General features: G+C 43.0%; 1 protein-coding gene across 1 annotated transcript in view; it reads left to right on the forward strand.

The window, feature by feature from the left end:
- BATF2 (basic leucine zipper ATF-like transcription factor 2) overlaps nucleotides 1-14,569 on the forward strand; it is a 60,244-nt gene that overhangs the window by 14,288 nt on the left and 31,387 nt on the right. The window contains exon 2 of the mRNA XM_078660566.1: nucleotides 12,553-12,678. Coding sequence (XP_078516692.1) covers nucleotides 12,553-12,678 — 126 coding nt within the window. The remainder of the gene's footprint in view (nucleotides 1-12,552; nucleotides 12,679-14,569) is intronic.

Raw genomic sequence — 14,569 nt, forward strand, 5'->3', positions numbered from 1 at the left:
CAACGTTCACAAAATGCTATTTGACTGACACCTGTTTGTAAAACATGTAAATGATGCACTCCAGGCAATAAAGCACAGTGAAAAGACTGCAAAATTGTTGAGCACCCTTCAGCACTACCTGCACCAGGCCTGCGGCCAGAGAAGCGCTTACTGTTTGAAAAAGTTTCACACCAACAGTCCATTAGCATTTCCAGTGCAATATGTCTCGCATTTGCGAGAGTTTGAGCGACTGGCATTGTAAATCACAATGCCTTTTATTTATCTGTTTTGATAATTAACACATAAATAAAAGGCATTGTCATTATAATGCCAATAGCTCAAACTCTTGTAAATGCGAGCCCTATTTAATTGCAAAGAAGCGGTCGTTATTGTCCCGGGCTGCTTGGAAAATAAAAGCGTGCATGGTGTGCTGGATGGTACAAGATTATTTACAACAAGGGGTGGTGATGGACAGAGTCTCTGAATTAAGCAGAGTACTCTCACCCAGTCAAGAGATCAGGGCTAGATCCAACACTGTTTTTTAGCTCATTGCACCATCCCAGTTTCAGAACCCGGCTTTATGCAAATTAGTCTGTCCCTGGCCCAGTGCATCATGGGAACAGGGCAGACCAGACTACAAAAGCCAATTCTTACACTGGGAAGGAAACAAGCTTCCGGGGACCGGTTTCTGGCATTACAGCCGTCTTCGGCCCGGCTTGCTTGAATCCTGATGATGCAATGAGCAAGGGACTCACATCTGAGTATACCCTTCCACGCTTAGGGTGGACAAAATTATTTACAACAAGGGGTGGTGATGGACAGAGTCTCTGAATTAAGCAGAGTACTCTCACCCAGTCAAGAGATCAGGGCTAGATCCAACACCGTTTTTTAGCTCATTGCACCATCCCAGTTTCAGAACCCGGCTTTATGCAAATTAGTCTGTCCCTGGCCCAGTGCATCATGGGAACAGGGCAGACCAGACTACAAAAGCCAATTCTTACACTGGGAAGGAAACAAGCTTCCGGGGACCGGTTTCTGGCATCACCACCCCCTTTTCTGTATCGTTTTTGGCCACTATAGGTGTGGCAGGGTATACTCAGACATGAGTCCCTTTCTCACTGCTCCATCAGGATTCAAGCAAGCCGGGCCGAAGAGGCTGAAATGCCAGAAACCGGTCCCCGGTAGCTTGTCTCCTTTCTGGTGAAGAATTGGCTTGGTAGTTTGGTCTGCCCTGTTCCCATGATGCACTGGGCCAGGGACAGACTAATTTGCATATAGCCAGGTTCTGAGCTGGGATGGGGCAGTGAGATAAATAACGGTGATGGATCAAGCCCTGATCTTTGGACTGGGTAAGAGTGGTCTGCTTAATTCAGACACTCTGTTCATCACCACCCCCTTTTCTGTATCGGATGGTACAAGAAGCAGTACAAAAGGGGGTGGTGATGGACGGAGCATCTGAATCAATCAAACACTCACACCCAGTCAAAAGATCTGGGTTTAATCCATCACTGTTCTTTAGCCCACTCTGCCACCCCAGTTCAGACATGGCTATATGCAAATCAGTCTGACCCTGTGCCTCATGGGAACAGTCCAGCCCGAACTGCCAAGCCATGTCTTCCCTGGACCGGAAACAAGCTTCCGAGGACCGGTACAAGAAAGCATGTCGTGCCTGCATTAGGTGAAACTCATTAAAGAACATAGTGCTTACAGACTAAATAAGACATACCGTGTAACAACGGAAGTTAAACGGCCAGTCCTCATGGGAGGTTACAAATGAAGAAAAGGCAGTACTAAGGAGGGACTAATAAGCCTATTAACGAATCTGTAGCAAGCATTTACAAAGGACAATGACACAAGCCAATGGAAAAAATATGGGCGGAGTTTCACGTCCATGCAGGATACCTCGCAGCGCATGCGCTGCCCAGGTTCGACCTAAAGACTTACTCACAGGTGCAGTCTTCTTTTCAGTGTGGAAAGCAGCAACGGGCCACCAGCAAGGAACCGCGTAAAGGGAGAGGTGCCTCATTTAGTAGGACCAGTATCCCGCTAGGCACTCCTGACTTCTCCGGGTATCTACCCCCAAGCATCCCATAGGAGGTAGGATATGGGCTGTTGGCCCAAACTGCCATGATATCAACCCATATCAATGGGTGCTGAATATAATCTGGTGTGGAAATGCAATGGAAATTTGTCTCCAAACCACTGCTCACGTCCTTCAAAAGGAGTAATATCTTCGTTGACAGGCTAAAACATGCTATAGAATCCGGGGAAAGTTGCTGAGACACCCTGGCTTTTTATTTGGGTTCTTTGCAAAAAATCTCAGGAATGGCGCCCCATCCGAACTTTAGGCTCTCCAATATGTACCTCAAACAGGACAGGAAAACTTTAGGGTAGTACACCTTCTCAACATCGTTTGGCCCTTCAACGGTGGGGAGTTCTTGGCTTCTATGAACATGAAGGATGCATATTTTTACATCTGCACCATCGAAGCACCTCTATTTCACTCTTTATGGCCATCCCTACCAGTTCTGTATGCTAACCTTGGGCCTCCTTCATCAGCATTGACCACATGCCTAGCCGGGTGGCAGCCCCCTTCGACATAGAGGTGTATGCGTGTTCCTTTACGTGGATGAATGGCTTTTGAAAGCAAAAGGCATCTTGGGTGGTCACCACCATGTCTGCTACACATACTGGTCCTCTCACTCAGTGAAATAAAATCCACTCTCACTTCCAGTTGACAAGCATGGTTCTCAAGAGCTCGATTGTGCATGGACCTTCTGAAAGCACCTCTTAAGAGCAAGAAGAAGGGCTCATAGCTCTGTCAAGATTCACTCTGCAGAAAATCGCAATCCAAAAAATACAAGGTTCTGCTAATCATGGTGGTATCCTGCATTCCTCAATCCCACAATTTCATCTTGAGATTTAGACTTCCAAAAAACTGTTGGCTTTCATTGGCCACAGTCAACGAGGCCAGTACAACAAATGTGTTTGGGTCACACAGAATAACAAGCAACCCGTGACCTGGTGTAAGGACATCATTCCCATTTTCACAGGCAGGATATGTACGCAAAGATCTTCCAGATCCTTATCTAAAGGAGAGGGTTGCTCACCTGCAAGAACTGTCAAAAACTGTCCTCCTGACTCCCTAAGAGGTGGTCTGTCATTTTGGAACTCCAGATTTGCTGTGAAAGCTTTGTCTCCTCATCGCGTGGTGTTCAGCTCAGACAGTAGGACCACTCTCCTATACACCTGAAAACAAGATTCTCAAAGTGTCCATTGCTTCTCAAGGAAGCATAACCTCTATGGCATGTTGTCCGAAACATTTTATTACTCCGACATGGGGCATATAGCATATTTCTAACTACTGTTTGCTTATATTTGGTGCAACAAGGGGTGCCTGTGTTTTCAAGCAAATTGGCAGCTCTGCATTTTGATAAATGTTTTGATGTTTAGTGCGACCCACAAGACCCAACACAATTCAACACCACCCAGCATAATTGCACTCCACATAATGCCACTCTATGCAATAGGATTCAACTCCACAAAATTACACTCTACTCAACACCACATAAATACACCCCACATAAAACCACTCTGTCACATAGCAGAAATCCACATAAATATACTCCACACCATGCCATATAATTCCAATCTGCATAATTCAACTCAACGCCACAGTTTTATGCCACACAATGCAACTCCACACATTTCCATTCCACATCGCATAATTCTACACAAAAGCACATATTTCAACTCGACAACAGAATTCGCATAATTCTACACAAAAGCACATATTTCAACTCGACAACAGAATTCCACAACACACCACACCACATATTTCCAATCCACACTACCGAATTTCACATCATGCCACAAACTTCAATAGCCCACCACATAAACTCCATTACATACCACTCCACAACACAAAATACCATTCAACATAATTGCACTCCATGACACCCAATCCCACTCCACATAATTTCAGTACACTCAATACCACATAATTACTATACACCATTCCAATGCACACCATGCCATGTAATTACAGTACACAAATCCACTCCACACCACACAATTCAATTTCACACAGTTTTGCAACAAACCATTCCAATCCAACCCACATAATTACACTCCACATCACATACATCCACTACAATCCATAACACATAAGTAAGACATTGTCATTTAACGCGTCACTAACTCTAACTCTTGCAAAACCGAGGCCTGTTGGCTTTGCCAATACTTGTTTATTTCTGTAGTGGGGAGAAAATATTAATTTCAGAGTTAAAATCAGAAACTCGTACATTTTTACTCCGCCCTGTCCACCTCAGTACTTGAGCATTGAGATTAGTCTGTATGGCTGGGATGACTAAAGCCCATCTTTGATTTTACTGTGGAGAACACCACACTTCAGTAGCTGCATTATCTTGACACAGTTCTAATAAACATGCGTTGGCAAACCCAATAGATTTGGTGTTGGTAATTTGGCTTTCCAAAAGAAGGGACAGTTTGGAAGACAAACTAATGAAGTTGAATTTGATGCTTTTCTCTGGGAATGTTCTCCTTCTAGAATTGTCCCATTGGTTCCTTTTTGTGTGCCATGATAAATATTTTATTTACATTTTTTTTTTTTAAACTGTTTTCATTAAAACAATAAGAAAGTGGCATTACATATCGTGGCATAAATCAGGCAATATCTCCGCACAGATAATTCACATAATACATTCACAGCAGTTTACGATACTCGTGTATAGACCTTATCACCCCCCCATTCTACCATGCTAAATATTTTATATCATTTGCAGCATTAGAAAGACCATAAGTAATCCTATTTTACAGGTTTACTCTGCTCATTACAGAATAAGTAGTCCAAACCAGTGTTTCCCAGTATGTCAGATCAGAGGAATAAAGTCCAGCTCAAAATGTTGTCTGTTTTCTATTTCGAAGTGACCAACTTGGTGCAAGTCTGCGACAGACATTTTTTTTAGGGAGGAAAAAATTACAGAAATAAAAAAAAATAGACTGTTACCGAGTCACATAAATTGCATTCATTTTTATGTTGTCAGTTATGAATTGTATCACATATTCTTCATTTTTACACGTGTAATTTGTGAACATTCACTTCTACTGTGTCTGGTATATCCTCATGCCTAATGTTTGTTGTCCAGCAGTTCCTCCAGGTCAGTAATGCACCACTAAAACATTTGGTGTATTTAAAGGTACAGTGAAATGTATATATGCTGCTCTGCAGATATTAGATAGTTGACTTATAGTACATATTTGCAGCTTTTCCAGTGCATGACATTTTCACAGTCTGATGTGTAGACAATGTGTTAAAAACTACAGAGCGGCTTGTGGCTCTGTCTCCCACGTTCCCACCCCTAACCAGCTAACCACACACTTCCTCTCCACAGACGGGAAAGTGTCTACTGACAGTCACACAGGCTGCTTCTCATCTAAGAGGTTTCTCATAAACTATATCCATTTCCTTACATGCCCAAGAGTGGAGGCTCTGTTGGCTTCTGCTCATACTCTCTCCTCCACCCCTTGCCCTATCTGGTTCTGTTTCGCTGGCTGTCTCTCCCTATTGCTAATTACTTGCAGCGCTCATAAACGTGAATATATATCAATAATAGTTACTAATAGTTTGAGATTTTGATTACGTTTTCACCAAAATTGCATGAATAGAAATGCAGTGTCTCTAGTAATCCCCGGTAATCCTGTTGACCTACCTTAGGAGAACGCAAAGTACTTTTTTCGTTAACCCGCAAGCAGAAGGGACAGAGGGCAACCTCGTTGAGCCCCAAGCCAGGAGAATACTTGAGTACTTGCACATACCTTTTTTTTTTTTTTAATTCAAATCTTTTTTTTATTGAAGAACAAAGATGAAAATAGAAACAATACAAGTAATCTTCCAAGGTACACATGAATAAAGTATTGGCGGAGTGATACTAACAATAATCAAATCAAGTCAAAGAAGAAAGAGAAGAAAAGGGGGAGAAAGAGAGAGAGGAAAAACGAGAGAAAAGAGTAGAGAAGAGAGAGGACAGGTGTATCCGTAGAACAATAGCAATCGGTTTACCCAGACCTGGTCCGCTGCGCGCGTAACAGGAAATATACAGTAAGCATACACATTCAATCCCACCAAAGTCTATAATGATCCTATTTAGCCAAGTTGACCGTTGAGCTGTACTTCATGGAGGCTCAAAGTGGGAGGATGAAGCATCCAGGGACGACCAGAGTTTGTTGTTCGAAGGTTTCCAAGTGGCTGACTGTAGTGCAGGATTGTCCGCCCCTCTTAGAAAGGAAAGCCATTCCAGCCACATTTTAAAGTTGACTTCAGCAAAATTTTTCCATTTGTAAAAGTATGACCTTGCACGCCAATGTCAACATGATATCAAGCAATTGTCTGTCATGAATGTCCGGCAATTGTGTTTCTAAAGGGCCCAGAATGACATATATAAATTCCTGGATAGGGGTGATTCCAAATACTTGCTGAATATATGTAAATATTTTACTCCAAAACGATCGCAATAAGGAACAATTAAAAAGCATGTGGGCCAAGTCACCTGGTGCTTCCTGGCAGTTCCAACAGGTAGGCGTGTCCCTCAGTTTACATTTAAACAGTTTCTGGGGGGTCAAACACTCTGTTCAACAACATATACTTCGTTTGGCATAGGATCGGGGAGACCTTGTTTGTTAGTGCGGTGTTGTGTATCACTTCCCAGTCTATCGCTAGGCCTGTGGAGTTAGGCTCCGCCTCCCACTTACATTCTGTCGACCTATGTGGTTTCTTGGGCAGGGGGAGTAGCAGTTTATATACTCTGGAAACAAAATGATCAGCATGGTACAATATTCGGAGACGGGTCACTAGCCTAGGCAAGTCTGTAGTGAGGGGACATTTGGAGATAGCGGCTTTCAGTTTTAGGAATTGGTAAAATTCTATGGGTGGCAAATTAAATTTCTCTTGCAACGACGAGAAGGGTAGGGGCCTGCCATTCTCATAGAGGTCACTCACCATATGTATACCTTTCGCAGCCCACAGTTCCCAATAAAGGGTCTGACCCTCCATCCGGAGCATAGGGTTACGCCATAATGAGATCAAAGTAGATCTCTTAATCACCGAAGCAGTTTTATGAGACTGATCAAGTCGAAGGAGTGCTCTTCTGGTATTTAATAGAATGTATTTGGAGTGAGGTACATGGGCCAAGTCCATGGTGAGGATAGCCGAGAGGGGTGCATGTGCCATTAAGGAACGTTCAATAGTTAGCCACACAGGAGTGTAGGATGTAGCATCAACCAGCCAAAGTGCCCCTTGCTTACAGAGGAGGCTGTTTGGTAGTTCCTGAACGAGGGGAGGCCCAGGGCGCCCTTTTCCTTTGCTAATTGCAGCTTTTTTAGTGATATCCTGGCTTTCTTCCCTCGCCACAGGAACTCTCCGAACAACCTATCTACCTTCTTAATGAATTCGTCTGAAAAAAGTCATGGGTAGCATAGAGGCTAAGTAGTTAACTAGAGGCGTGCACATCATTTTAAGGGTCTCAGCCCTACCCCACCAGGATAAAAAATTTGGTGACCAGCTGTCCAGCAGCTTAGATATCTTTTTTAATGTCAAATCTTCATTTAATTTCAGAGTCGTAACCAAGTCCTTCTCAAAATCTAAGCCCAAATACTTAAAAGCTTTCGGTTGCCAGGTGAGGCCAGATGAACCCAGAATTTCTTTACCCCCAATATTGTTCAGTAACTTAACTTCTGTTTTGTCTTTATTCAGTTTATACCCTGAAACTCTAGAGAACCCCTCAATTGTGTCCATCAGTGCCGGGATAGCCTCGTCGGCTTTTTCTGTCAGGATCAGCACATCGTCGGCGTATGCAGTCAATTTTACAGTGCAGTCATCGAAAGGAACACCAGCAATGGCTTCATTATGTCTAATATGCCACAAAAAGGGTTCTATTGCCAGTAAGAACAGAGATGGAGATAGTGGGCAACCTTGTCTCGTCCCCTGTTTCAAACAAAAGGAAGAAGAGAAGGAGCCACCCGCTCTTACCTTGGCAGTAGGGCCGGCATATAAAGCCATTACGAGTTTAGTAAACGTCTCTCCTAGGTTAAAGTTGTGTAGAACCGCCTCTAGGAAGGACCAATCTACCTTGTCGAAGGCTTTTTCCGCGTCTAGTGTGACAGCTACCGTGGGAGTTTTCAGAAGTTTTGCTTTTTCTAGGGCATGGGCTAGCACTCTGGTGTTATCACTAGACAATCTATGCTTCAGGAAACCCGCTTGGGATGGGTGTACAAGGGTAGGAAGGACTTTTTGTAAACGGGCTGACAGAATCATGGCCAGTAGTTTGCAATCTAAATTGATCAGCGAAATCGGCCTATAATTTTTTGGTAGTGACGGGTCTTTGCCGTCTTTTGGCAGAAGTGCAATAGTAGCTTCTGCTAATGTGCCCCTTACCTCCCCTGATTCTGTGAATTCGTGAAAGAGGTTTAGAAGAGGTTTAATCAAATCCGCTTTAAAGCTTTTATAAAATTTGGCCGTGAAGCCATCTGGGCCCGGTGCCTTCCCGCATTTCAATCCCCTGATCGCTTTTTCCACCTCAGTGGCCGAGATCGGCTCATTAAGACTGAGTTGTTCTTCAGGTTTTAATTTTGGTAGAACACATTCCTGTAGATACTCCTGAATCTTGTCTACATCCACCAACTCGTTTTTAGCGTATAAGTCTTCGTAAAAGTCTTTAAAGACTTCAGTTATTTTTTGGGGGTCTGAGTGAGTAATTCCTGCAGAGTCCCTAATAACATTAATAGCATTCTTTTGGACCTTGAATTTTAGGTATGCCGCTAGGCTCTTGCCGGCCTTATTAGATTCACATAGCTTAAACCTTCGCTTCCTGTCTAGCCACACCCCCGCCCTTTCGCTCACTAGCTTGTTATATTCATATTTTCTGTTGGTCATAATATTGAACGTCTCCCTGTCCCTTGTCATTTGGTGTTTGTTCTCTAGGATAGCTATTTCAGCCTCTAACCCTTCCAGCTTTGCATTACAATCTCTGTTCATTGCTGAACGAATTTTGATGCACACCCCCCCTTATTGTACTCTTCAAAGCCTCCCATCGTACTAGATCTGAAGTGTCCCCTTTCACATTATTCTCCAAATAAGACCTAATGGCTGTTAGAATTTCAGTTCTATTTTGTTCTTTGCTTAAGATTTCTTCATTGAGTCTCCAAGACGTTTGTTTAGGGGTCGGTTTAATGTTACAAATGGATAGAGAAATGCATGAGTGATCTGACAGTACCCTAGGTTCAATTGATGTATCCTCTATCCTTGCTACGCCATTTTGTGTAATGAAAATGTAGTCAATGCGGGAGAACGAGTCGTGAGGGGAGGAGTAAAAAGTGTAATCCCTATCAGTAGGGTTTTGTATTCTCCATGTATCAATTAAGTGAAATTGTTGACATAGTTTGATAAAGGCATTGTGTGATTTGTTCGGTTTGAATACACATTTTGAATCCCTATCTAAGGCCGGGTCAAAAGGGAGATTGAAATCACCCCCAAATATATGTACCGCCGTATCAGGTATCGTTGCAATCTGCCTGACTAAGTCCTGCCAAAAGTCCAAGTCACTAGCGTTAGGTGCGTAAACATTAGTGACAAAGAATTCTGTGTTGTCCTTAGAAAGTTTCACTGTGACCCAGCGTCCCTTTTCATCTGATGAGGAAGACAGTAATTCTACTTTGGACTTCTTTGACAGTAATACCAGAACTCCATTCTTTTTACCAAGTGCACTAGATCCTACAACCTCCGTATAAAACTTGTTGCGCAGAGTGTAAAATTGTTTAGCATCTAGTTTGGTTTCTTGTAGCAATACAATGTCTCCCTTCTGCCTGCGTACATAGTCTAATATCTTTTGTTTTTTAACGGGTTGATTTAAACCTTTAACATTCATAGACAGAATCTTCAACCGGTCAAGTGAGCTTGCCCCAAATGGAGTGGAGATCGGTGTATGTGACATTTAAATTAGTATATGTATCATGAATGGACCATGAGCGCCAAGACGAAACATGTTACACGGCGCATTATGCACAGAACACATTGGATTGTTCCCTATGACGTAAAACGGGAAGAGACCATGCGCAGACATCTGGGCGCCCTGGGATAGAACATGACTGGTCTGAGTACGGGCAGACAAATACAACATATGCATGATACAACTTGTCCAATCAAGAGCAAAGAGACAGACCGGGAGAGAAAGAAATAGCAAGGAAAAGAGAAGAGGAAGAGGAAGAGAAAAAGGAGGAAGAAGAAAAAGAAAAAGAAAAAATGCAAACCAAAGAACACTACACCCATCCCCCCCAATCCCCCATATCCCCCACCCCACCCTCCCCAACTGTAGTACAGAAGCATGGCGACGTGAGGAAAACCGCAGCAACCCTCCCGTCTACACTAGTCATGTATAAACATTGGAACAGTTACGCACAACGCAAAATGCATATAATCACTACGTAAGCAGTGGGTCGTTCGAACATTAGAACATTGGAATGGTGTGGCAGAACCAACATATAATCATTATGAATCGACTAGCACGCCCCCACTATATAATCTTGATAGATCAGAAACAATCCTATGTACCCATTCGATTATAGCTATCGAGCAGAAAGTTGAGAAAACAACGACCTGAACTATTGTAAAGTATTATAGCTTCATACCCTACAGCAAAGGTCTGTAATGGTTAGTAGTCATTAGGCCCATGCATCAGTGGTGGGTAACCTAAACAAAATCAGTAACTTGGCAGTAACCATTTTCTTAAAGAGTCTCAGCGTGGTCGATCTGAAATCCAATCTACCCCGAATTATCCTGCCAATGTTCCGGGGATTTGCTCCCTTCAAAAGGTGTAGACCAATAACAACAGGTCTGTGTCAAATACAACTGCACATACCTTTTTGCTCATTCGGGGGGAAACTAGGCAATTAACTTTTTATCCGTTTCTCGCCTAGTCCAAACGCCTCCAAGGGCAACACATCGACCCAGATAAGCAGGGCCACTGCAATTATGGGATTCTGCGTCCGCTGAGTTTTCTGCATAATTATAGATTTACCACGTGACCCATCATCTCCAGCATAATCTACAAATTAAAAAAATTAAAAAAAGTTTCTAGCTCAAACGGATAAAGTTACTGAAATCGTGGCCACGTGTTGCCGCGCAGTGGCACGCTCTATGCAAAGGATGACCGGACCACCTTTCAGTTGCTTATTTCTGTATTTGGATGTTAAACTGGTACTAATGAAGTGAACCCTTTGCCCAGACACTTAGCACGTGCAAAAATGACAATTATGAAGTAGTACTATCCTAAGTGATTGCCGCTTTAACTTGCATAATTTGCCTCATCTTGCAGCAAGATGTGTCATCACCTGCTGCATAACACCAGTGGCTCGGCATGTAAGCCAATGAAAAGATTTCAACCTGATAAGATCCCTTTCCGCCAACTTGTTCATGGTGGGCTGACCGCCACAAACAGGCGGGCAATAGAATATCATAACTGTAATGTTGGGGTCACAGGGTCTTGTGTTTTAACCAGTGTGTTATTTAATGTATGAGCGTTTTTACTAAAAATACTGTATTGGCTTTTTAATAAATTGTCTGTTTAACCTGATGTGTGTCCTTTGATAAATCAGTTAAAGGATTTTTATCTTTAATATGGATGCAAGCATATTCTTGTCATTTTTATAAATAAACATATGTTGGCACTACTTTCCAGCTTAGATTTACTTTTATGCCACAGTATATGGAGTCACTAAATGGTTAACAAGTAAGGTTTGGATGAGGTAACTGTCTACCGAGTGCGTGACAAAGGTTTTTGAGTACATGTGAGCTTACGTCCAGGGTTTATTCTTTCTGCCTTCAGCTTCTGCCATTTTAATCAGGCCCATAGCTACTTGTGTTCAGTCCACTCCACTAAGGTCCCCATTGCAAGCTGCCAATAGGAGGATATTGCTGTTCAGCTATGTGTGCTGCAGTGTTTCTAAATCCGAAACTACTAGGTCCAAAAACTCCAGACCAGGGTCTGAAACCAGAAAAAACTGTGGTTGGAGAGGGGCCCGGACTGCAGACAGAGGCCAACCCCGCTAACCCCTTCAGCACCACAGCGGGAGCAAATATTACTTCTGCCTGAGGGGCCACATTCTCCCCAACTCCACCTTACACCACATACGAGCCGCCACAGAAATGTACCACCTGCCAAGAGCAGATGGTAAATATCCGTGTTAATCTACCAAAATTTGGTGAAAACCTGAGTGCTGGGACTGGGTAATACTGGGTCTGACGGGTCATTCCTCATTCTGGCCAGTTTGCCCTGTGATCCCCCAGTAACTCACGAGGAGAAACCAGCCTGAATTGTTCATTCCAGGCCTGGTATCTTCCCACAGAGTTACGGTGGCGCTCATGTCCTAAGTTGAGAATTTCTGACCTTACTCCAACGTATGCCTTAATGTCTGGTTGCGGGAGTACATTGTGTTCTGATCTGTGTGTTTGTGTTGCCACAAAGTTCTACGCTCATGAGATTTTTAATATACTTTTTATAGTGCTATTTGAATTTTCAAAACCCCGAAGAGGTGGTGGGAAGAAAGTGGAAAAAAAGAGAGAAGAACCGAGCTGCTGCCCAGAAAAGCCGCCAGAAACAGACCCAGAAGGCAGATTTGCTTCACCAGGTAGGTAAAGGCATGTCAAGATAGCCATTTACTGAGGTACCCATTGTGAGTGCCCTGACTTTTTAGGGGGTTGTTCTGTAACCTTGGAGTCTTATCGAGGTTCCTGGTAACTTCTGATGTGCAGAAATAATAGGGATTGGAGCTGGAACCCTGAGGTTCTTTGAGGAATTACTGTAGAAATCTGTAATTCGGAGTCAAATTCCAATGAGTATTTCTTATTCTTCCCTGCAGCTTTCGGCAGCTCCCATGAAGTGTAGTCCCCGGGTGAACTACAAGGGCTCTGCACCTTTGCATGGACATCGTAATTCTGATGGGGCTGGTAACTCCAGTTGCCATCTCAATCCAAATTACAGCGGAGCCTATATCTGTCACCTAAATGCTATAGAGCTTGGCTTCCTTCGAAGGCTTGCAGTAAGAGCCCTACTACCAGGTGGCACGCCATGTTTTAAGTGTTTGCACGTCTTTTTCTAGCAACACGCCACATATATCACAGCAGAGCCCAATCATTTCTACCAACACCCTGTACATAAATTGTCCTTTTCCTCTAACCAGATGGCAAGGAGGGGAGGTCAAGATAGAAGTAATTTCTGGTCTTTTGCATCTTTGGCGAAGTAGATCCTTTTTTTTAAATTTTTTTTTTTTTAGGATTCTGATTTAAGGTAGTTGCTGTAGTGTGGCTAAAATTGGTCGGGGAATCTGACCGCTTCAGATTGATTGTCTGAATAGTCGACACCTGCCCTCTTCAAATGCTAACATTGTAGTATTGGAAGGTAACAGATGGGCAGCAGGGACTTGGGATTTGATAGCATGAAGAGGAGGACTGTGACCATAACTAGACCATTTCAGTACTTCTTTTTGGTTTCTGTCCCAACCAAAACATCCCTTAACATGGGTGTTTTTCAAGGAATATGTAGGTACCGTTAGGCCTCAAATGGCAGCCTGTAACTTCTGGTTGCACTGTCCAATTCGGAGTTGTTTAGAGCATTGTGTGTAATGATGAGGGGCAACAATCAGGAAAAGAGGGTTGGAGGTGGAAAGAACAGGATGAGAGAAGAAGGGATAGAGGAAGAAGTAAAGTGCAAAAGATAGGGAGATGGAGAAGATTAAAGGCATTTTTGTCTGGTGTCAAGGGAAAGAATCCTGAGGGTGTTCCAGGGATTTCAGGGGCTGGGAGGGAGGGTGTGATCTTGAAATGCTCCTCACAGGACACTGGGAGGAAACACTTCTGTTTTAATTTCCCAACACATTTTTTTTTAGAAGGCATTTCTTGGGCTCAAGAGGTGACTGAAGTAAATTTATTTGCAAAAAAAGCGGGCACCGCGCACCCCTTTTTAAGAATGCCTTTATTTTCATGATCAGCAAAATGTTTGGAAACATCTGCTGGTTTATAATGGATTCATGTTGCACATAACACTGCATCACAGGTCCATGCCGTCTGTTTCCTCTGTAAACTCTGTTGCACATTGGTAACGTCAGTGAGATTTTACAATAATGCATGAAGCGAGTAACTCACCCTGATGGAAATGGAAGACCAAGCTTCGTCAGTCAATCATTCAGTTTATTGGCACCATTGTCCATTAAACCATTACAAAACATGATCAATTAAAGAAAATCCCCATTGCAAACTAAAATTTTCTTAATCCTCCCATTATCATCAATAATTCATCCATGAACAACTTGCAGATAAAATATAAAAAATCTACCACTGTACAAATCTGCAATGGTAAACGAATGGTTACGTCCATTCTTGATCTGCTCTCGTTCCCAACTATCTTTTTATCCTGTGAGATGAGCGGTCACCCTGACTACCGCAACAGCCAAAAATGATTCCACGTCACTGGAATAGAAATTTTCTTTTAATGTGTCAAGACATCAGGTTTGGACTTTTAAG

Source organism: Lissotriton helveticus, chromosome 9, assembly GCF_964261635.1.
Source record: "Lissotriton helveticus chromosome 9, aLisHel1.1, whole genome shotgun sequence".
Taxonomy (NCBI): Eukaryota; Metazoa; Chordata; class Amphibia; order Caudata; family Salamandridae; genus Lissotriton; species Lissotriton helveticus.